Below are 23402 nucleotides of genomic sequence, written 5' to 3' on the forward strand. Positions count from 1 at the left end.
GTGGCAACTGACTGAAAGACAACCCCACAAGCAGACAGAGCAAAAAATATATATAAATGCAGCAGAAATACAAACGTCAAAGGAGTGTTTTTCCTGTGTCCTTCACCGTATGATTCACTCACTTACAGTGGTAATCAGACCTGAAGATACATTTGCTTTGTGTTATTGATCTCAAGTGTTGGTTCCTCTGTCAATTTCCTCCTTTTAGATTCCTGGTTCCATTCGTCGTCCTGTTGCTTTGGTTTTGGATTCCTCTAAAAATTGTCCTGCCACTGCTACACATAAAAGCTCCTAACTGGATTCCACATCGAGCTCCACCTGCCTGACAACCTGCCGTCACTGATCCATCCTGGTAGAACACAAAGTGCCTGACAGTCCCAGAAAACTCACTTACGTCCTCCTCAAGCCATTGATTTTTCCAGAAGAGGTTTGGGACAAAACAATAATCATCTAAAAATAACATCTGATGAGTTTTTCGGAATCATAAAAAAAACAGGAGAATGTGCCACAAGTAAAGGTACAAAAAAGGAACATTTGATAGAGATAAGAGATTAATAACAAAAACTATTGCACAGACAAATTCAAGAAGACTAAATAGGAGCACAAGGAAAGACACACAACCCAACACACAAAATGTTAAGGTTGTAACTATTCGTTAAAATATAAATTACAATGATCTGATCAAGCTTGAACGTAATTTTCTGCCTTATGATTTTTTTGGTTTAGGATATTTTTGTCTGCAGAAAGAAGGCAGAATTTGTTTATGCATATTTTGTCTTCTCTTTTGAATACCGTCAGCCTCAAACTGAATAAAGGTCAATTTAAGAATGAAGGTACGTTATTTTGTTTAACATTGTTATCAGTCTATCATATTTTTTATGTACAGTCAGTCTGCATTTTCTTCATTGGTCTATTGTTATAGCTGGTCTAGAGATAACTACTATATGATTATCATATGAGATAAAGCTGTTCTTGGTCATAAACTCTGTAAAACACCATCCTGTGCAGATGTTAAGATCAAATCTTATATACGATTTGAATATTAAAGAACAAGATAAACTACACAAAAGTTTACAACAATGAACAACATTTATGTGAGAAAAATTCTTGAGTTGCTGGAAACGCCTCAAAAATGGTATATTTTAAGACAACCAATCAGATGCCAGGAATCAGAACCCACCTCCTACTTAAATTTGAACCAGTGGCCAAACAAAGACAGTCTCAAAATGATTCTGTTATGGGTCACACTTCTTCTCCTTCATCAAGGATGTGAGTTAAATATCCATTCATTTAAATTTGTCATGTAAATATTTGAATGCCTGCTATATTTATGACTGCTCTTGCTTCCAGTTGTGTGGTCTTATTGAACACTGTGGAGTGCTTTTACTTTATTTGAGCAACTATTTTACAAGTTCTTATCTTTCTATCTAATGCAGATGGTTTGGTTCCAGTGATCACAGCTCATCTTGGTGAAACAACAACACTTACATGCAAGTTGCCCGATACTAAAGACAGACGTAATAAACTTTTTTGGTACAGGCAAACTGCAGGACATTCTCTGGAAGCAGTTGTAAAGCTCATAAGTCTTGCAAACCCAGAGTATGGAGCAGGTTATTCTGACTCGAGAGTAAAAGCTGTACTTACTGACAACGTGAGCAACCTGACCATTTTAAAAGCAGCTCAAGAAGATGAAGGAATGTATCACTGTGGCTTTAGCGACTGGAGCCAAAATGTTTGGCGGGGGACCTACTTGTTAATAAAAGGTAATGTATTTTAAAAGGTATTTAGCTTTTTATTATATCAAAACATTTACAAAACTGCCTGAGAGATTTATAGATTTTTAATACAAGAATATATATAAATTTTGGATCAGTTATGTTTGTTTTTGCAATGCTAAAGTAATCTAATTAAAATGAGCATGTTTATGCCTTCTTTAAAGTATTTTCATTATTAAAATTACTTCAACAAGACAAATGCTTAACATATAACATCTTAACATGTAATCCAGTACAAAACACAGCTTGTCACATAGTTACATATGGTTTCATGTCATTTCATTTCAAAGATATCAAGAGTTTTTGGTCTATTCATAATTACTTTAATGTACTAAGTCTTAGCTTTATGCTGAGAAAGGAAACAGGTAAGGAATATTTCTTTCACACTGTCACAGATATTTATCAGCAATGTAAACACATTTTGTGAGAAATTGTTTTCTATCAATGTAAATAAGTTCATGTTAAATAAAGTCTATCATGTCCAGTGTAAGATAATTCAGCCGCATTCATTCAGTGAGAAAAATATACACCACAGTTTTGAACACTAGATCCTATTGCATTTTCTTCTCCTCTTAATTATCCAAATTTAATTTACAGTGTCTAACAAAGAATTGTGTTGTGCATAGGAAACACTGTGGTGTCTTCAAAATACACAGTTGTTCAGACGCCAATAATATCAAAACCACTTCATCCAGGAGACCCAGTGACTCTTCAGTGTTCGGTCCTCTCTAGCTCTGACAGCAAGAAATGTTCAGGAGATCTGAATTTGTTCTGGATAAGAGCCGGAGACAAATCTCTTCCAAACTACATCTACACTGATGGAAACAGGGAAAACAAATGTGAAGAGAAACTGGACTCTCAGCAGAGATGTGTGTATAACTTCTCTAAGACGGTCAATGCCTCTGATGCGACTTTCTACTGTGCTGTGGCCACATGTGGAGAGATATATTTTGGAAATGGAACCAATATTGATATTAAAGGTAACTGGATAATTTGATTTCTTTATACCATATCTGGTATACCATACCAGATGAACCATTCAATGTAAAATATTACTTTTCTTTTTAAAAAATAATCAGAACGTTAAAAAACATGTCCTTTTTACTAACTTGTAGTTGTTTTGTTTTTTATTTTAATGATGTTTCAGAATCCAGCTTGTGGTCCCAGGATGCTAGAAAAGTCGTTATTCTTCTCTCTGCTGCTCTGGCAGTAAGTCTGGTTGTGATCGCTCTTCTTATTTACTTCAGCCTGAAAAATAAATGCGTTCACTGTACAGGTAAGAAAGCAGTCTTGAAGCAGTTACTGTAGTTCATTTAATCAAAATAAATTGCTGAATCAATATTAATTAATTTCTGTTTTATTTTGTATTCCAGCTGATTCAGAGTTGCAGAAAAACATCAGCAGACAGAAACCTCAAGAGGTAAAAAAATCCCAAGACGGTTTTCTTAGGTCAAATGTTTGATCAGGTTTTAAAACTGAGTGAATTATAACATTGTTTGTTTTCTAAGAGATGTAAGGATGGATGGATTTACTCTGCAGCCATCTTTACTACAATAAAGTCTGACTGGGCAGGACTGAAGAAAGAAGCAGAGAAAGAGAGGATCTACGCCGCTGTTGAAGCTTTTGGATTAAATTGAGGAAATTGTTTGCTTTAACCTTAAACTAAATAAAGGAATAAATAAAGACTTCTTTTTTGCAATGGATTACTCAAATCTATTTAGTTTTTCAATAATGTTTTTTTCCTGTTTTATTCATTTCGTAATTTCTGGTCATCGATCCATTTTTTAATTCTTAAATGCTTTTTTTGCTATCTTACTAATGATTTTTGTAAAATTCTGAAAAAAATATCTTGATATGCATAATAAAGTAAAATCATGTTTGATATTTATTATTCTTTGTTGACTTACAAGCATGTTTTTGCCTCAATAGGGCTTGGGTTTTCTGTTACAGAATAAAATCATTTAAATTGCAAATGTGTGCTTTGCTTTGTTTAAAACATAAAAAATAAAGCTGTTTGCAAAAGGAAAATGATTTTATTTAACAGAATTCTGTTCTGAACTGCTGCACAGCAAAATTAACAGTATTGCACTGTTTACTTTTAGAAAGTGAAAATAGATAATTGTTCTCCACAATGACGATGTAAAGGTGATCAGCAGAATATGGGCCATTTGCAGCTACAACTCTCAAAGAAGAAATTATTATTTTTCCATTTTGATTTTACAGGAATCTAAGGTAGCTGCCTCCAAATTAAATTTTTGTAGCACATCAGGCACCACTGAATATGTGGCCTCACAGTCAGTTCTACCACAAAACTCACAGTTTCACATGTTCCTCTTGCATCATATACTCCAACTGCAACTGAATCATCTGTTCATGCTCAGATAAAAACTTTAAGTCTTATCCACATTGCAATGTTTTTTTTATTTCTAAAACAAGCAGTCTTTTCATCCACACAGAAACTTTAAAACAGGTAAAAATGCTCCTTTTAATTTCCCAGACCTTTACGTTTTGGTAAACGTGGAGTGTGTGGCATGCAGATAAAGCCTCCACACGTGGTTAGCGGTAAACACAACAAGAAAGCAAGAATGGCAAACAACAAAGTCAGAGTAAAGTTTTTTGTAGCCTTTAATGAGGTTCTGCAGCAGCTGAAGCACAACCATGAAAGTAAATCTGCCAGTTTAATTTGTATGACCTCTTTAGAGTTCATAAATCACATGGCTGTTTCACAAAACCAGGTCAGTAGATTAAGACGGGCTTCTCCAGATTTCCTGGTTGAATTTAGCCTCGACTTAGTTTCATAAAAGCAGAATTACATGAGTTACCATGGCGATTCATACTGTACTGTTAGCCTGCTCCAGACTAATAGCCAGACTTAGTTAATCCTGGTGCCTCAGTCACACCAACCAGAAAGCAATGTGTGTTGTCAGTGATTCTGTTTTCTTTCTGTTTTTTTTTTTTATCAGGATGCATTAACTTGATTCCTGTTGAAGTTTGAGTATTATTATTATTATTTTAACATTATGATAGTTGCCTATTCTATTATCATCTTTATAATTGTTCATGTGGGTATTTTTAATGTTCAATTGTGTTTCTGAAGAACGCTGATGTTCTAAGTTTGACAGAAATGCTTTCCCATGAGCTTTACTGCCGTAGTCATGGGATTAGAGAAATGGGTGATAGAGAAGCAAAGGTGCTGTAATCAGTTAAAGCCACATAGGCTGTAGCTTTTTAAGTTTAATGGCAATAAAAGTTTACAACTTAAAATAACTTTAGTTATGGGACATAATTAAATGAATGCACAGTTTAAGTCACACTGTTTGAAAGCATGTACTTATTTACATCATGAATATACTTTTTGTTTCTGTCAAGTGGGCTGCTCATAACAAGACACATTTCATAAGCTCTGTCACAACTTGTTTTTTGATTACTGTTAAGTTCCATTTGTGCTAGCAGTTAAACAGGAAGTTGTCCCTTCAAAATAAATGATCCAAACTTCATCAGGAAGTTCACCAACATTAAAACTAAATAAGTTTTACAGGGTTTTGCTTTTTCCGCAATAAGCAGACAAAATGACACCAAGTGGTTTTACGGTTTACACTATTATATGCATTAAATTACTTTCTCCACAACAGTAGAGAGAAAAGTAGCATGGTAGTCTAATCCTCTCTATCATCATACATGAGTAAATGGAAAATGAACCCAGAAAGAAAGCTATGAACAAATAAGTCAACATCAAGTTACCTTTCCTGTATTTTAATACCCTTATATAAAAATGTTTGCATAGTGAGTACCCATCCATCTCTCACCTATCAGCATTGATAAAAATGCTAATGGAGAGTAAACCTACATGCAATCTTTGAAGAATAGGTTAAGCCAATTAAATAGGTAAAGCTCCCTGTAGCTTTGGTTAGACCCCCTAGATTAAAATGCTGTTTGTTTCAATAAGACCAGCACTATGAAAAAATTACATGAAGTAGGTGTTATTTTGTAAGCTTCAGTTGGAAACATGGTTGATAATTTCCACTGTGGTGGCAGTCAGAGTTAAAAGGCCAATCAGACTGTTTCCGCGCTCCCCCCTCCCCTTTTCACTGTTATATTAGGCTGAACCATCCATGTTCTGCTCATCTTTCTGCGCGGCTGTTTGATGATTAAAATGAAAATGGTGGTCATATTTTATTTCCTACTCTTGCTCAGAGACAGACGTAAGTACAGAATGTACAAATATCAAAACTGTAAGATTATTTTGAGTTTCAGTGATCGTATACATGACTTTTTTGTTTTTTTTGTAGGTGTCATAAATGGTTACAATTTGGAGACAAAAACTATTCAAGTGGGTGAAAACGTGACCCTGACATGTCCTCGCCTGCCAACCAGTCAATCCCAAAATTTGTTTTGGGTCAAATTTTCTTCCGGAAACTGGCCTGAATCTCTTGGACAAACAATAACTGTTGATTATGAAAGGGTTCTCCAAATTCGTCATTTTACATCAAAACAAGAGAAAGGAACATTTGTTCTGCATATAAAAGAAGCTCAGCAGAATGACACTGGCCTTTACTATTGCATCAAAGTTGAATCATTAAAGCTGATATTTGTGAATGGATTTCTTCTGAAGATTGAAGGTGCATAAAACAGTATTTTTGTACATAAATATTAGAAGACAATTTTCTATTCGGTAGTTATGTAAAATGTATTTATTTTCTGCTTTTTTTTGTATTTTCCAGGCCAAGAATCAGATCTCGCTACTGTAATTCAGGAGCCTCTACTTTACCCTGTCTTTCCAGGAGACCTGGTGACTCTAAGCTGTTCGGTTTTCTCTGACTGTGAGAGCAGAAAATGCAAAACTGACCACAGGGTGTACTGGTTCAAAACTGGACCAGATGAGTCTCATCCCAGTTTAATTTACATTGATGGAAAAAGTGGAAATGAATGTCTGGATCCTAAAACGTGTGTCTACAGTTTCTCCAAGGACATTACAGCCTCTGATGCTGGGACTTACTACTGTGCTGTGGCCACGCATGAAGAGTTATTTTTCGGAAATGGAACATTTTTGGATGTTCAAGGTATGTAGAAAACGTTTCTAGGTTGGGATGAATAAAAATAACTCGGATAATAACAAGAATAGTTATTTGTACTTTTTTCTAGAACAATTCAGTTTTTGGAAGTCTAAAATACTTCTGCTGTTGTGCGTGGCTGTGGGTGGATGTCTAGTTGTCATTATGTGCCTCATTTACACCTTGATGAAGAAAGCTTCACATTCTTGCAATGGTATGTTTCACACATCACTTTCAAGGTGATCTGTAGAAGTAAATGATTGGTTCTACATATTTATGAGAAATTCTGTCACATGTTTAACAGATGCCGTGAGGGAATGTGGTACTCAGCAGAAAGAACAGGTAAAAGAGCAAAGACATAAACATGTGTTTAGTGCTTATATGTAAATTAACATACTTTCCTATGCTTTTTTAAAAAACTTTCTACAGAGAGATGCACACTGTTTGGTTTATTCTGCCCCAGCGTTCACCAAGACCAATGTTGGAAAAGCGGAAAGACGGAAAATAAAAGCAACACATGAGGAGACAATCTACACACATGTCAGGAATTGAGGGATTCAGTAATGCCTCATTAACTTAGCCAAGTAATGCTAGTCATTGTTTTTGTGAACACTCGGAAAAATGACGAGTGTATCCAGTTCAGAGGATTTTTTTTACACCATTCAAACTAGCTATCCTTATACAGAACATTGTATATATTTTCACAGTTTATTCAATGCGCATTATGTTTTTATGCAATGTTGACTCTTCCAATGACTATTATGCTATGAATTCTTTAATGTTAAAATTTAAAAGTAAAGATTAGATTACAATTTAGCAGCGAGTAGCATAACCAAAAATCTGAACTTATTTTGTAGCCTGCAATAAATCTTCAAAGGTATGTTTTGAAATATGGTTTATAGTTATATATTTTGCTTTTTATGTTGTTTGCATTGATTTTTTTTCTGTTGATCTGAAGTTCTTAATCACTAATTTCACTTATAAAAGATAGTCTACATGTAATTCAGACTGAAATATCGCCATTGTTGAATGATTAAGATTTTGTGACCACTTTCAGTGACCCAAGAGAGTGCAGTTATTCTTTAAAAGATCAACGCATTGCTATTGATATTTTTGTTTGGTTTTGTGGAAAACTAATGTATATGTCATGATTTTTGTACGCTGTCTTTATGGAAATACGCATAAAATAAAACTTTTTGTCAAATTTTTGTTCTTTTTGAAATTCTTGTACAAGACATTGTTTAAATTATTACAAATCTGTTTTCATTGCTTATAGACTAAATGATTAGCAGGGATTGATGATCACTTAAAGGATGATGAATATGAAGAATTTTCTGATAAATGCTTAGTTAGTGTCCATGGCTACGTTTTAATAAGTTGATTACAAATTATTTCTAAAAATATTTTTAAAATGAACTGGATTTATTTGCAGTACCATTTACATATGCATTTCAAAGACAATAATTATAAAGTGGAATTGTGTGTTCAAATGTCGGCTTTGAAGAATGCAGAAAACACAAGACGTAGTACATAAAGCATACTGCAGAAAAGTTTTATGCTATACCTTTTGTCTTCATTTAAGCTTTAAATTTATATAAATTTAAAGCTATAAATTTATAGCTTTAAAATTTTTATATATATATATATTAGTCATATAAGATAATAACTAAGATTTTCTGAATCTCCATTAACTTGTTGTAAAACTTTGAACGGGTATCGTTGGTTGGACCTTGTACACATCTGGTGAAATGAAACGAAAACATCAAAACTCTTAGTACTTTTCCATTAGTCATGTCATGTGCTCAGTTTTCATTTTATGTTTTTTCCTATAAACCATTATGTAAAATAAATCTATCAAATGATAAATATCAGATTAACTCTACCAGATGGATTTTAACAGAGTCAACCAGATTGTACTAGAGGTGCCTTACAGTGTCCATGACCTCCAAGATCATTCAAGGTTTTGTAAATTGTGAAAAATATGGAAAACATCATTTCAAATTTGATGCCACTGCACTTGTGCTCTAATAATAATAATAATAATAATAATAATAATAATAATAATAATAATAATTACTACTCTGCTGGACATTGTCCAACAGTACCTATACAGTTGATACACTACATAACTGTATGTGACACATATATGTCAAAGGTGAAGACTCCAGCATCACTTGAAGTGCAAAGAAACAACTTCAATAGATCAACTCCTTATTTGTTGTGGCATTTATCAAGGTAACATTTATGAAACGGCAAAAAAGTGGCTGTTTTGAAAGTTATAATGCTAATAAGATAGGTATGGTAGACGGCAGCAAGTTACACAAAGACAGGTGTTCCCAACCCTTTGGGAACCAAGAGCTACAACTCAATAGTCTTCTGAGAGCTATCATATCACAGATGTGAAAAATATAAATTAAACTTTATTGACATATGTTATACGCAAATATATCCCAGTTACAACAGATATTTTAAAGTGATAGAAAACTTAGTGCAGTTTCTTGTTAGTGGGATTCTGACACTGAGAGGAAGTAGTTTCTCATAGTCTGAGGATTAGGAGTTTGTTGCAAGCCTCAGGCAGCCCAGCAGGTGTCAATCAGTCATGCTAGATTTGTACTTTGATTTGATGATCGTCATGTGAGAAAATACAAATCCACAAATAAATGGATCCAAAGAGCAGTGTCAAGATGAAAACATATCTTCTCAGGTTGGGATATTTTTCCTATAGCAGGTTCCAGAAGTTTCAGATTATACCAGATACTCAATTTTATTTGTGTCACATAATTTTCAACAGCAGATCAATCCAGGTTGAAAGTGTTATTTTTTTTAGAGACAGTCTCATCAATATGTTAACTATGGCAAACACAAATATCTAGCCTCATTTTACTTAAGTAAATGCCTCAAACTCAAAGTAGAATGGCCACAGTGAGCCACATCAAAGGGAAAACAATGCTGAACAAGTGAATAACAACTCAAAGCCACTTTTATTCTTCCTTTCTCTCTCTCTCTCTCTCTCTCTCATTCTCTCTCTCTCGCTGTTGGCTCTACAAATTTGTTGCTGTGGCAACTGACTGAAAGACAACCCCACAAGCAGACAGAGCAAAAAATATATATAAATGCAGCAGAAATACAAACGTCAAAGGAGTGTTTTTCCTGTGTCCTTCACCGTATGATTCACTCACTTACAGTGGTAATCAGACCTGAAGATACATTTGCTTTGTGTTATTGATCTCAAGTGTTGGTTCCTCTGTCAATTTCCTCCTTTTAGATTCCTGGTTCCATTCGTCGTCCTGTTGCTTTGGTTTTGGATTCCTCTAAAAATTGTCCTGCCACTGCTACACATAAAAGCTCCTAACTGGATTCCACATCGAGCTCCACCTGCCTGACAACCTGCCGTCACTGATCCATCCTGGTAGAACACAAAGTGCCTGACAGTCCCAGAAAATTCACTTACGTCCTCCTCAAGCCATTGATTTTTCCAGAAGAGGTTTGGGACAAAACAATAATCATCTAAAAATAACATCTGATGAGTTTTTCGGAATCATAAAAAAAACAGGAGAATGTGCCACAAGTAAAGGTACAAAAAAGGAACATTTGATAGAGATAAGAGATTAATAACAAAAACTATTGCACAGACAAATTCAAGAAGACTAAATAGGAGCACAAGGAAAGACACACAACCCAACACACAAAATGTTAAGGTTGTAACTATTCGTTAAAATATAAATTACAATGATCTGATCAAACTTGAACGTGATTTTGTGCCTTATGATCTTTTTGGATTAGGATATTTTTGTCTGCAGAAAGAAGGCAGAATTTGTTTATGCATATTTTGTCTTCTCTTTTGAATACCGTCAGCCTCAAACTGAATAAAGGTCAATTTAAGAATGAAGGTACGTTATTTTGTTTAACATTGTTATCAGTCTATCATATTTTTTATGTACAGTCAGTCTGCATTTTCTTCATTGGTCTATTGTTATAGCTGGTCTAGAGATAACTACTATATGACTATCATATGAGATAAAGCTGTTCTTGGTCATAAACTCTGTAAAACACCATCCTGTGCAGATGTTAAGATCAAATCTTATACACAATGATTTGAATATTAAAGAACAAGATAAATTACACAAAATTTTACAACAATGAACAACATTTATGTGAGGAAAAATCTTGTGTTGCTGGAAACGCCTCAAAAATGGTATATTTTAAGACAACCAATCAGATGCCAGGAATCAGAACCCACCTCCTACTTAAATTTGAACCAGTGGCCAAACAAAGACAGTCTCAAAATGATTCTGTTATGGGTCACACTTCTTCTCCTTCATCAAGGATGTGAGTTAAATATCCATTCATTTAAATTTGTCATGTAAATATTTGAATGCCTGCTATATTTATGACTGCTCTTGCTTCCAGTTGTGTGGTCTTATTGAACACTGTGGAGTGCTTTTACTTTATTTGAGCAACTATTTTACAAGTTCTTATCTTTCTATCTAATGCAGATGGTTTGGTTCCAGTGATCACAGCTCATCTTGGTGAAACAACAACACTTACATGCAAGTTGCCCGATACTAAAGACAGACGTAATAAACTTTTTTGGTACAGGCAAACTGCAGGACATTCTCTGGAAGCAGTTGTAAAGCTCATAAGTCTTGCAAACCCAGAGTATGGAGCAGGTTATTCTGACTCGAGAGTAAAAGCTGTACTTACTGACAACGTGAGCAACCTGACCATTTTAAAAGCAGCTCAAGAAGATGAAGGAATGTATCACTGTGGCTTTAGCGACTGGAGCCAAAATGTTTGGCGGGGGACCTACTTGTTAATAAAAGGTAATGTATTTTAAAAGGTATTTAGCTTTTTATTATATCAAAACATTTACAAAACTGCCTGAGAGATTTATAGATTTTTAATACAAGAATACATATAAATTTCGGATCAGTTATGTTTGATTTTGCAATGCTAAAGTAATCTAATTAAAATGAGCATGTTTATGCCTTCTTTAAAGTGAAAAAAAAGTAAGTTATGTTTTACGCTACAGTCCAGGATTAATTACTTCACTAAGCCAGAATGCCTTCTACTGCAACTGTTAGCATTTTAGGTGAATAAGTAATCCCTAGAAGATTTTTGAGAAAGAGAAATTAGAAAAAAAAACAATATATATACATATATATATGTATGTATATATATATATATATATATATATATATATATATATATATATATATATATATATATATATTATTTTTAAATAAATTCTAGTTTCAATAAAACACACATTTCATATCAAACTTTGGCCAGGACTGGTGAAAGGAAACATTTATTTTAATCAAATGAAGTAAAAATATAAAAATAGCTTATTTATCTTGTGTTGAAGATAAAAAAAAATTGTAAAACTGTAATTTTTTAAATTCTATATTTTGGTCATTGAGAAAGCGCTTGAGATGATCTGTCCCCATTTATTTATCACAGTCCTCTGGTGGCCCAGTAAATTTAGTTTTTTAACTTTACAAACTTTATAGTTTTACCTTATCTTAATATTTAGCTTTTTACTTAATTGAACTGGATTTGTTCTGAGCTAAATAATGAGAGTTGCCTTCAGAAGAAACATGATACACATTAATTAGAAAAGAGAAATGGTGGAGAGCTCAAACTCCAAGATGTTAGCGAGAACTCGATACAATATGTATTTTTTTCTGTATATCTTATCTGTCCTCAAAGCTCTCTTTTAATTCTAAATCTAGAATATGTCAAAAATCTATATTGCATTTTCTAACATGCCGTACAATAATCTACAGGAAACACTGTGGGAACGTCAAACTACAGAGTAGTACAGAAGAAGATGGTATCAGATTCCAACCGTCCAGACAATTATGTGACTCTACAGTGCTCTATCCTCTCAGATTTTGAGAACAACTCTTGTTCAGAAGACCTCAGTGTGTTCTGGTTCCGATCAGATAAATCTCACCCGGATATCATCTACACAGATGGAAACAGAACTAACAGATGTCAGAAGAAAATTGATGATCAGACTGGACGGGTTTATAATTTTTCTAGAAAAATCAGCTCCTCAGATGATGGGACTTACTACTGTGCTGTGGCCACATGTGGAGAGATATTATTTGGAAATGGAACAAAGCTGGAAGGTTGTATGATTTTATATTTTCCATTGAAGAATACATTTTCAACCATTATCTTGTCCAGAAAAAACATTTTTTTTGTCTTTTCTTCACAGAGCAAAAAGACAAAATGGGAGACCCTGAATTTCCCATACTATTGATAGCTGTGACCTGTTTGATTATTTCCATGATTATAAATGCTGTTTTTATCTTTTACCGAGCTCCAAGAGCAGCATGTAAACAATTCAAAGGTAAATGTCACCGAAATTCTGGGATTTAAAAACTACGAGAAACATTAGTAAAGCCCTGTTTAGTACACACATCCCCTTGATCAATTTATAATACTAAACTTTCACACTCAATAACACTTTTGTAATCATATAATCATGTACAATAAGCCGGCCAAATTTCAGATTCTAGACAGAAAAACCGACATTTTAAATGTTTCTTTTAAAAGTGTCAATGAGTGTAAAAACAAAGTTTTATAATCAGATTAAGTCAGATTCAGATTATTCTTGTTTCTTTCCTCATAATTAGAAGTAGAAAGCACCTCTTCCGAAGAACGATGGAGGAACTTGAGTCAGCAAGGCGATCAAATTGTAAGTCAAGTTAAAATCTCAAGTGAACACCTACTGAAATAGTTTCTATCAGCATGCCTTGTAATGATCTTTTTATTTGCTGTACAGAATGAAGATGGATGGGATCTGAACTATGCAGCTTTACACTTCAGTGCTGGGAAAGCTACAACAGGAAAGAAGAGAAAAGAGACTGAGGACAGTGTGTATTCCCAAGTTAAACTCTGAAAATCTGTTTATATGTGCGGGATGTTTAAAATATCCATCTAGTGAAAATGAGTGATAAAAAATATAGCATCAAAAATGTGTGTTTGTTCTTTGATTTTGCCATAAAGTCAAGTTTTGCTTTTGTTACTCTTTGTAAGTAAAATTGTAGTTCTTTCATTTGACTATTTTATTAAGAGTGCTGATAAAACTTCACCCTTAAATCTGCCATTTGTATAATTTATTCTGGTCATTGTCTTTTTAATTTTTATATTTGTGCTCACCTTCACATATATTTTGCGGTTTTTATTTGTAAAAGCTATTACATAAATAAGGATAATTTACTTCTGTTTAATCATCAGCTGTGCAAAACACCTCAGTGGACGACACTGCAGTAACACAATTTTTATTTTTTTTTTTCCCATTTTTTTTCTCCGAAGAGTTTTTGCGGCGCTAGTGGCTCGTGTTTTTTTGTACAGTAGGCAGACAGAAAGTAGGGTGAGGAGAGGGGGGAAGACATGCGGTAAAGGTCGTCGGGACCGGGAGTCGAACCCGCGATGTCCGCGTCGAGGACTAAGGCCTCCAAACGTGGGGCGTGCTAACCCCCTGCGCCACCACAGCACGCCCCAACACAATCTTACCAAGTATTTTTGTTGTAGTTTTTGGTACATTTAAAATTAGACAAAACACAAGTAACTTTTCAACATGAGATGTACAAAAAAGTCAAAAACCAGCTCAAGCAAGAGTAACCCACCCATCCGTCCGTCCGTCCATCCGTCCATCCATCCATTCATCAACCCATTTCCATCCATACAATACAATACAATCCATCCATGTTCTTACACCTTTCTCCCTAGTGGGGTCAGGAGGAGTGCTGGTGCCTATCTCCAGCGAGACATTTCGTGCAAGTGGCGGGGTACACTCTGGACAGGTCACCAGTCCATCACAGGCAAGAGAGTAACCTTTTGGAGAAATTAAGGAAGTTATTTTGAAATTTGCTACTTTTCATCAACCTTCTAAATACCATTTATATGGCGTTTCTTTTGCATATTCATGCAATTTGAGGATATTGTTAGAATCTGTTTAATGCAATCTTAAGAGTACTGTACTGTCCTGTTGTTGTGTTTGCTAATGTAGAAGTTATAACATTCTCACCACACTTGTTTTCTGGTTTATATTTCAATGGATTTCAATAAACAACATTGGATTTCAATAAATAACATCACCTTTCTGTGCATCTGGTACTATAAGATGCTCCCACACCTTTTTGTTTTTGTCTGTCAAAATAAGCCACTTGAATATCACAACCATGCATACCCGCATTTCACCATCATATCACACATCAGTTAGCTGACAAAATTGTTGCTTATCCTCATGCTATGCAGCTCTGTCTTCTCTGAGGTAAGGTAAGGTAAGATAAGGTATTTTTTTATATAGCACATTTTCAGCAACAAGGCAATTCAAAGTGTTTTATATGAATTAGAGGAAATACAAACAAAACAAAAAAAACAGAAGAAAAGCAAAAGAAAAACAAAACAACAACAAAAGTACTTCACAATTATGAGTTAGTAAGAGTTTCTCTAAGGAACAAGAATAAGTACTCCACATTTTATAAAATAATAGGAGCCTCCCTCGATAAACTAATAGGAGTTTCTCTAAATCTAAAGTTTGTTCTAACTAATAATAATAAGTGAGATGAAATGACAGCATCAGGAAGAATATGGCACATCTAGTGAGATAAGGCACAGACATGGAGCCAGTGAAAATCCTAAAAATCATGGCGTGTATCTTGTTACTGTGAATGTGTAAGCATATGTATGGCCACAAGCCATGTACAGTACTTCTCCCAGGCAACAGTTTCTGATGTGATGGTCTTATCTAAGAGTAGGTCCTTGGGAGTGCTCTGTTCCACAGTCACACGGATGTCTTCAGACAGGAGTGAGGTGGAAAGTAGTGTCATGTTTATAAATCATCCAGGAGATTTGAAATAGCCAGCCACCCAAAGCTGACACACGGAAGCCAGTTCAGATACAGGTCATATATTTAGATTGGTCAGACTTCAAAATTTCAATCTGCTCTAAAGACTCACCGGTACATCTCTGTTGATTCCAATCATCCAAATTAGTACAGTTCTTTCCACAGGGCCAAAACTAGCAACTTCTCCAACATCGATTCCTCTCTGATAGTGAGTCCTAGGGTCTACAGCTGGCCTGCAAATCTCAGCAAGAATCACATCCAACTTGCGCATCTGTCCCACAGCATGTCAGTCTGAGTGTTTGCTCCTTGTTTGCACAATCCATCACAAATTTGTCAATATGCCAGGTATCCAATAACTCCAAACAGCAAAAACCCTGTTATCATGAATCCAAATAAATTTGGGGTGTATCACACCAATATACCCCAGCAAGACAAGTGGACTCTCTTCTGCCCTGTCCTGAAAATGTGATCAATTGCATTGAGAGGCCAGTTGACCAGATCCGTAATTTGTAGATTCGGTGAATATGCAAAGAGAGACTCCAAAAAAGCAGCACAAAAACATAAAAACAGAGCAAGTAGGGTGAAGGTGAGTAGAGAGGGAGCAGAGGAAAAAAACGTCCGCCTTCAATGAGAGCTAGAGAGAGGAACTCTGAGAAAAAATAAACTCAACTTAGCTGAATGGTTAGTGCTTCTGGAGCTTCTGACTATTCGGTCACTTTTGGGCACTTGCTGAATATTTAACTACTTGTGTAGGACATTAAACATACATCATACATGAAATATGAAAATTAACACTAAATAAGACTGTACTCTCATAGCAAAAATAAAATTCCTTATTCTGACAAGGTAGAACACTGTAAATGTTTCACCCCTGATTACATTAAACATGCACTAAAATGTTGTGCATCAGTCTTTAAAAGACATAAATTTAAAGTTTTATAGAAATTCCCTGAACTCTCCTCATTTAAATCAGCATATGATTCATTTTTGGAAAGTCCAACATACAGTGCAAGATATATCTTGGTTTTTGTGAAGTGATGAAGAAATTACAAAACCATAAGTATCATACCACGTACAAACAAATACCTAAATAGCATATATTTGCAACAGCACAGGTGGCAACACATGTGAATGAGAGCAGTAAGATACATCAGATGGGTGTATATCAATATTTTGACTTTGATCATATAAATTCTGTAAGTCCAATGTCATAAATTCTGTTTTAGGAAAGATTAGAGTGTGTGAGCTTGGAAACAATAAAACTTTGGTTGCTAAACTTTATTAGCAACACAAAACCAACTTATTACTATTATTTCTGCTTTGAGATTTTTTCCAGCAAATGACTTTCAGGTCTTTGTTGGATGCACCATTTTACAAATCAGAATAATTTGGAAGTATATATGCTACTTTATAATTTGTCTGTTGGTATTGTTCACAAAAAGCAAGATATTTTAAAGATTTGAGGCTTTCTTAAAACAGGGAATACCAGGGAGTCAGGCAAGGCACATCACAGAGAACATGAGATAGTTTATGCAGATTACTGTGGCGTCTGCTGTTTTCAGGCAAGAATTTAAAACGCACAAACAATACTGTAAAACTGATTTGATAAAGTATAGTTTTTCTAATATAGTTTTATGAACTCAGAATCTAAAAGAAGAAACAAAGTCATATAAAGGAAAGGAGAAACAAAATGTCTACTGCAGTGGAGCTTGCCTGTTGTAAACCTCATCACCCTCTGTGACTGCACCTTTAAATAGGTCAATGCACATGATGTAAAGTGTAGCCTGAGAGATCACAGCTTTTTGAAACATGTCAATTCGGGATGAAGTAAGTAAGTAGTGTTTTCCTGCTGCATTCAGAATGTCACTCGGTTTTCAGATGAATATCTGTATTTATATCTTCATCTAAATGGTGTAGTTGCAGAGGGTTTGTGAAATACTTAAAAAGCTAAAGTACATCACTATACATCTGTTAGAACATCTGTATAACTGAATTGGCTTTCACTTTGCCATATATAGCCCCTTTGTATTATTGCTACTGATGTGCATCAATTAAAAGATTTTCAGGTCAAAATCTAACTTAAACAGATTCCATTTGAAAACAACACAATTTGAAGTGTTGTTCAATTATTGACCATCAACATGACAACTGAATGAATATTACTATAATTACAAAGCCTGGCCCCTAGAAGACAAAGACTTCTGCAGCAGGAAATGGCCTTAGGAAATGGCATTTTGAGATAACCAATCAGATGGTCTCGTAACCACTCCTCCTTTTGTCACTGGAATAAAACCTTGTGTTTCAGTGAAAACAGCTTAAAGATGAAACTGTTATGGCTCGCACTGATCATCCTGCACCAAGGATGTAAGTTAGATAACAAACAAAACCTCTGAGTCTTTGTGAGCGTAAGAATTTGAACCTATATATCCTCATATTTTATCTTTTTCTGCAGGTTGTGTCTTATTTGTTTGTCCTGAATAGCAAACAATGCTAACACGTTTTATTCTTCATATTGCAGATGCCTTGGTTCCAGTGACCATCGTTCAGCTCGGAGACAATGTAACTTTGAAATGCTCTTTTCCGGAAGAAAAGACGAGCAGCAGTAGTGAACTTCACTGGTACAAACAAAGTGCAGGAAATGCACTGGAATTAATTTTGAAGCTGATGGAAAATACCAAGCCTACTTATGGACCTGAATTTTTGGGCTCAAGACTGACTGCAACATATACAGAGAAAATTAGCAATCTGACGATTGTTAAGACGACTGAAGGAGACGAAGGCATGTATCACTGCGCTGTGATTGACTGGAACAAGAACATTTGGCAAGGGACCTATTTGCTAATACAAGGTATTTTAATTATTAAAATTACTTCAACAAGACAAATACTTATAAATATTTTTTTTTCTTTTGATCTATATAAATATTAAAAGACATCTTAATAAATAATCCAGTACAAGGTTATCCAAAACACGGTTTGTCACATACATTTGAGCTACTTCTTTTAAAGATTTAAAGATAAACACCTAGTCATCAATCCTCAGTATGAATCAGTATGTAGAATAGATATATTGTTGGGTGAACTATTGAAAATTATTAATTGTTTTACTTTACAAATGCACAAGAAAGTAAAATAAAGTGAGGAAGCAAAAAGCAAACGTGGGCACAGGGATTAGTCATTGACTAAGGCAACACTATATATACTGTTCAAAAATCAGCTGTGGTTCTCAATAGACCTCTAGCATCTCCCAGAGGTCAACTGAAAAGGGAGCTAGATGGATGAGATTGCTCCTAACCTTTTCCAAGTTTTAGTGTACGTAAATGCCAATGTCAGATGGTAGAAGTAATCAAATGTAGTGATCCATCATAACAGTTTTTTTTGTATTTGTGAAATGCATTCTTGATTTTGACTTTTTAAAAATTGTAATTTCTGCTTACAATAATACATTTAAACTTACATTACATTTTGTAATCCTGACAGATTTATCATTAAATTAATCACCTAATTTGACCAACATGTTTCTTCTCAATGGAAGTAATCTTCACATAGTGAAGGCAAGTCTATTATTTGGTAAGCTTATTAAATCTTAATTCAAGTCTAATATATTTCTAACACATATTTCAGTAGCAAAGAAGTTCAAAGAGGTTTACATAATAAAAGTGTATCAAAACGAACAAATTAAAGAATATGTGTAGCTTGTCTAAACAACTTCAGTAAGTGATTAAGGAATTAATGATAATCAACAGAGGAATCTAATTTCAAGTTGAGTTCAACTCAATAAGTAACACTCAATCTGTTGAAAGAAAAAGTGCTTTAATATGTTCTCAATATTGTCACCTACTAACCACATACTAAGGTATTAATCATAGTGCAAACAAAACTATCCCAATGGATCTGATCAATAAAAAATTCTGAACAGTTTGCTAAGACTTATCAAGAAAAATTTTTGCACTTTTGAATTGTAGTGTCTAACAATTTTTTTTAATTTTATTTAGGAAATACTGTGGTGTCTTCAAATTATACAGTTGTTCAGACGCCAACAATATCGCATCCAGTTCATCCAGGAGACCCAGTGACTCTTCAGTGTTCGGTCCTCTCTGGCTCTGACAACAAGAAATGTTCAGGAGATCTGAATTTGTTCTGGATAAGAGCTGGTGACAAATCTTTTCCAAACTTCATCTACACTGATGGAAACAGAAAAAATAAATGTGAAGAGAAGCTGGACTCTAAGCAGATATGTGTGTACAACTTCTCTAAAACATTCAACGCATCTGATGGGACTTTCTACTGTGCTGTGGCCACATGTGGAGAGATATTTTTTGGGAATGGAACAAAATTGGATGTTGGTATGATTTTGTGTTTACATTTAATAACATTAATGTAAGCAAGTGATGAAAGTAGATAAACAATGGTTTTATTTTTTTCCTCAGAAGCTAAAACTTTATTTATGTGTCTTTCATCTATAGCTACATCTCAAGATGACTTTGTCACCCTGGTGATAACAATTACCTGCTTGGTAATTTCTGTTATTATAAATATACTTTTCTGCTGCCAGATTCCAAGATCATCATGTAAACCTGTTAAAGGTAAGTGCTAAATGACACATTTCATAAAAATAGATAAAAGGAAATAAAAAAGGGCATTTCTTCAAGAAATATTCTTAAATGGTTTTGGAGAATACTATAAATTAATGTGGCAGAATCTGGTTAACATGTTTTTAGTTAGGCATTCCGTTATCACAGTGTGAAATAACATGCTTCTGGTAAAGCAGCTTGTACTGTTAAAATTATTGTGTTAGTTATGAAAAATCTAATTAAACTGTAGATGCTCTTCAAAATGTTGGGTTAAGTACATGACCTTATTTCTCTTCTGCGGACACTCAGGGAAAGAAGCGTCCTGTTCTCGAGCAAAACAAAGCAACCGCAGGGAGTCAAAAGATTTTACTGTAAGTAAAAATACAAAATCAATTTAACTGTTGAGGTGTAATGAAATATTAACCACCCATCTGGTATGGTAATAACATGTTTGATAAATCCTTCATTTGCTTGATAGAATGAAGAGGAACATGAATTAAACTATGCTGCATTACGTTTCTCTGGAGCTAAAAGGATGAAAGGAATCCCAAAGAGACAGATGGAGACCGACGATAGTGTGTATTCACAAGTGAAACACTAAAATATAAATATGTGGTTGTAATCTTTTCAGGGAGCAAAATCTCCCAGTGAATAAAATGAAAATATTTTCTTCTTTTTGTTTTATACCCTAAAGAATACAATAAACGCATATGTTTGCCATTTGCAGTATTTTTCACAGAATTAAAAGTTTCTACCTTCTTACTTGTATTTTTTTCATCTTTAAAAATTATTTCAGCTAGATATTTAGTTATAGATACATTTTTTTCTTTAATAAAAGAAAATACTAACATCTTTTGTTGTCCAAAACATAAGTATAAAAGTTGATATGATGGTGGATAGATGGTAATTTTTAACATACTAAATTAATCTTTTCCACCTAATTCACATAGGCCTTAAAAAACATCTTGATTGTAATAAGAAAGAAATAATTATATTTGTTTCACACTGAAACAGCTCTGCTTGTATTTCCTCTACAATCTGCAACCTTATAGAAATGCAATAAGTAGTAACATACAGTGCATCCAGAAAGCATTCTTCTTCACTTTTTCAACATTTTGTCATATTAGCCTTACTACAAATTCTTTTAAATTAATCTCTTTCCTTAAAATTTTACTCACAAATTTCCCATTATAAAAATGTAGAAAATTGCTTTTGAGTGATTTGTGAATTTATTAAAAATAGCTAATCAAGAAATCTCATTCATTTAGGTATTCACAGCCTTTGCTTTATGCTTGAGTGATCCACCTTTGGCAGCAATTACAGCCTCAAGTGTTTTTAAATGTGATACCATAAGCTTAGTCAGCACACCTATATTTATGCAGCTTTGCTCATTCTTCTTGCAGTACATCTCAAGCTCCCTCAGGTTGGATGGGGCTGGTCTGTGCAGACATTTTGTAACCTCTCCAAAGATCTGTTCAACCAGATTCAAGTCTGGACTTTGGATTGGCCACTCCAGGATATTCAGAGTGGTCCTACAGCCAATCCTTTGAGAGTTTGGCCATGTGCTTTTTATTAGTAGTGTTTCATCAGTCATCTACAGCAACTTAAGGAACATGCTCTACAGGAACATGCAATCACTAACAGTTTTCAAACTTATTTAAACACAACCTAATTGGTTTAAACATTTCTTTACCTACTTCCTTTGGATTAACTGATTATGGCACATCGGTAGGTAGGTGGAATTTTCTTTTTGGCAAATTTGATCGAGAGCAAGACGAGAAGCATCAGGATGTCAATAGTGAAGGAAGAAAGATTTTTGTTTATATTTTCATAATTTGTATTTTTGACAAAGCACAAGAAAATGGAACCATTCAGGACAGCACATTATTGATATTTATTTCAGTCTATGATTTTTTTGTAAGTTGTTGCAGCAGCACCCTCTTCAGATGTTGCTCCCAATGCAACTGTATGTGGCTTATGTCAAGCACAAGTCCTGCTTCTACGAGATACAGTTTCTTTTGCTGTCCAAACATGAGGCTAAAGTTCCAAGTCTTCTATTTTGTGGTTTTTGTATCCAGGTTACTTGTTTCACTTGTCAACATGTGTGCCGGTTGAGGGTGAAACCTTTGATCAGATACAGATATATGTGTTTCAATAATTGGTGCACGAATGGAGCTTCCACCACAAACACCTCCTTATTGTTGAATGCTGGCAGTGTGCTCTGTCTCTTGAAGCACATGGTGTGCAAAAGGAAGAAGTAGAATGGTGGGGAAGGGTCGTCATAAAGCTTCCGCTGGAAACTTCATAGATAGTCTGGCCATGTCAGGTTAAACCAAAGAGTTTTATTTTTAGCATGTGCCAGCGTCGTGCCATGCATTAGCAAAACGCCAATGCATGGCAACTGTGCCAACTGCACCACACCTGGGATTACATTATGTCCAGGTTGAAGACAAAGAGAATAGTTTGAAAGAGGGATTAAGGAAGCCATCTTTGTCAAAAGAAAAAAACAACATTGATCTCAGGGGGGAGGGTTGCAGTTTCAGCTTTCATGCATCTACAATCCCAGCTTAGAAGTGGTGCACACTGTACTTACTTTTGAAAACACTGAAGTATTAAAATATACAAATTATGTTTTCTAATATAACATTGCTGTATTGTTTTCTGAGTCCTTTTACAGAAACATGTAACTTGCTGAAGCCACCTGATGATGTACTGACATGTAGGACTACTCTGCTACAAAAAGTCTACACCACCTGTTAATTCTTCATCAGAAAAATGTAATTAAAAAATGACAGCCTTGTGGCCTAATCAAATATGTATTAATAAGTATACACCTACAGCTAGCTATTCAAAGTTACTTTCATAAAAACACAAATTTGAAAATATTAATACATAAAGAAAAAAAATGATAGTAAATAGGAAAATCAATTAAGTTCTAACAAGATGCCTTTAAATTGGTTGAGAAAATCATCAGGAATTATTGGTTTGCTGACTTATCATCCTGGTGATTGCTTTCAAACATCATTATTAAGATGAAAATTTTGAAGAAAACTTGTTTGTCTGCTACCAATAAAGATGCTGTATTGAATGCTGTTGTTCAGTATATGTGTGTTGTATTCAATATCTATGTTTTATTA

The 23402-nt window shown here is 34.5% G+C and overlaps 4 protein-coding genes across 4 annotated transcripts; all 4 read left to right on the forward strand.

The window, feature by feature from the left end:
• Positions 1–1202: 1202 nt before the first annotated feature.
• Positions 1203–3476, forward strand: LOC114138828 (uncharacterized). The gene is made up of 6 exons (XM_028008253.1): positions 1203–1269; positions 1437–1763; positions 2402–2755; positions 2923–3051; positions 3149–3195; positions 3284–3476. Exons 1-6 carry the CDS (start codon positions 1227–1229, stop codon positions 3410–3412), a joined length of 1029 nt encoding a protein of 342 aa, XP_027864054.1. The 5' UTR covers positions 1203–1226; the 3' UTR covers positions 3413–3476.
• A 2433-nt stretch (positions 3477–5909) lies between these two features.
• LOC114138718 (uncharacterized) lies at positions 5910–8034 on the forward strand. Its single transcript, XM_028008108.1, has 6 exons — positions 5910–5977; positions 6065–6394; positions 6497–6835; positions 6918–7040; positions 7131–7168; positions 7256–8034. The coding sequence occupies exons 1-6, from the start codon at positions 5920–5922 to the stop codon at positions 7376–7378; spliced, it is 1011 nt and encodes a 336-aa protein (XP_027863909.1). The 5' UTR covers positions 5910–5919; the 3' UTR covers positions 7379–8034.
• A 3029-nt stretch (positions 8035–11063) lies between these two features.
• On the forward strand, positions 11064–13815 carry LOC114138716 (uncharacterized). The gene is made up of 6 exons (XM_028008106.1): positions 11064–11155; positions 11323–11649; positions 12616–12963; positions 13053–13187; positions 13474–13535; positions 13623–13815. The coding sequence occupies exons 1-6, from the start codon at positions 11113–11115 to the stop codon at positions 13737–13739; spliced, it is 1032 nt and encodes a 343-aa protein (XP_027863907.1). The 5' UTR covers positions 11064–11112; the 3' UTR covers positions 13740–13815.
• Positions 13816–17992: 4177 nt separating this feature from the next.
• On the forward strand, positions 17993–21027 carry LOC114138717 (uncharacterized). The gene is made up of 6 exons (XM_028008107.1): positions 17993–18056; positions 18211–18540; positions 19687–20037; positions 20158–20277; positions 20575–20636; positions 20744–21027. The coding sequence occupies exons 1-6, from the start codon at positions 18014–18016 to the stop codon at positions 20864–20866; spliced, it is 1029 nt and encodes a 342-aa protein (XP_027863908.1). The 5' UTR covers positions 17993–18013; the 3' UTR covers positions 20867–21027.
• Positions 21028–23402: the final 2375 nt, after the last annotated feature.

Source organism: Xiphophorus couchianus, chromosome 23, assembly GCF_001444195.1.
Source record: "Xiphophorus couchianus chromosome 23, X_couchianus-1.0, whole genome shotgun sequence".
Lineage (NCBI taxonomy): Eukaryota > Metazoa > Chordata > Actinopteri > Cyprinodontiformes > Poeciliidae > Xiphophorus > Xiphophorus couchianus.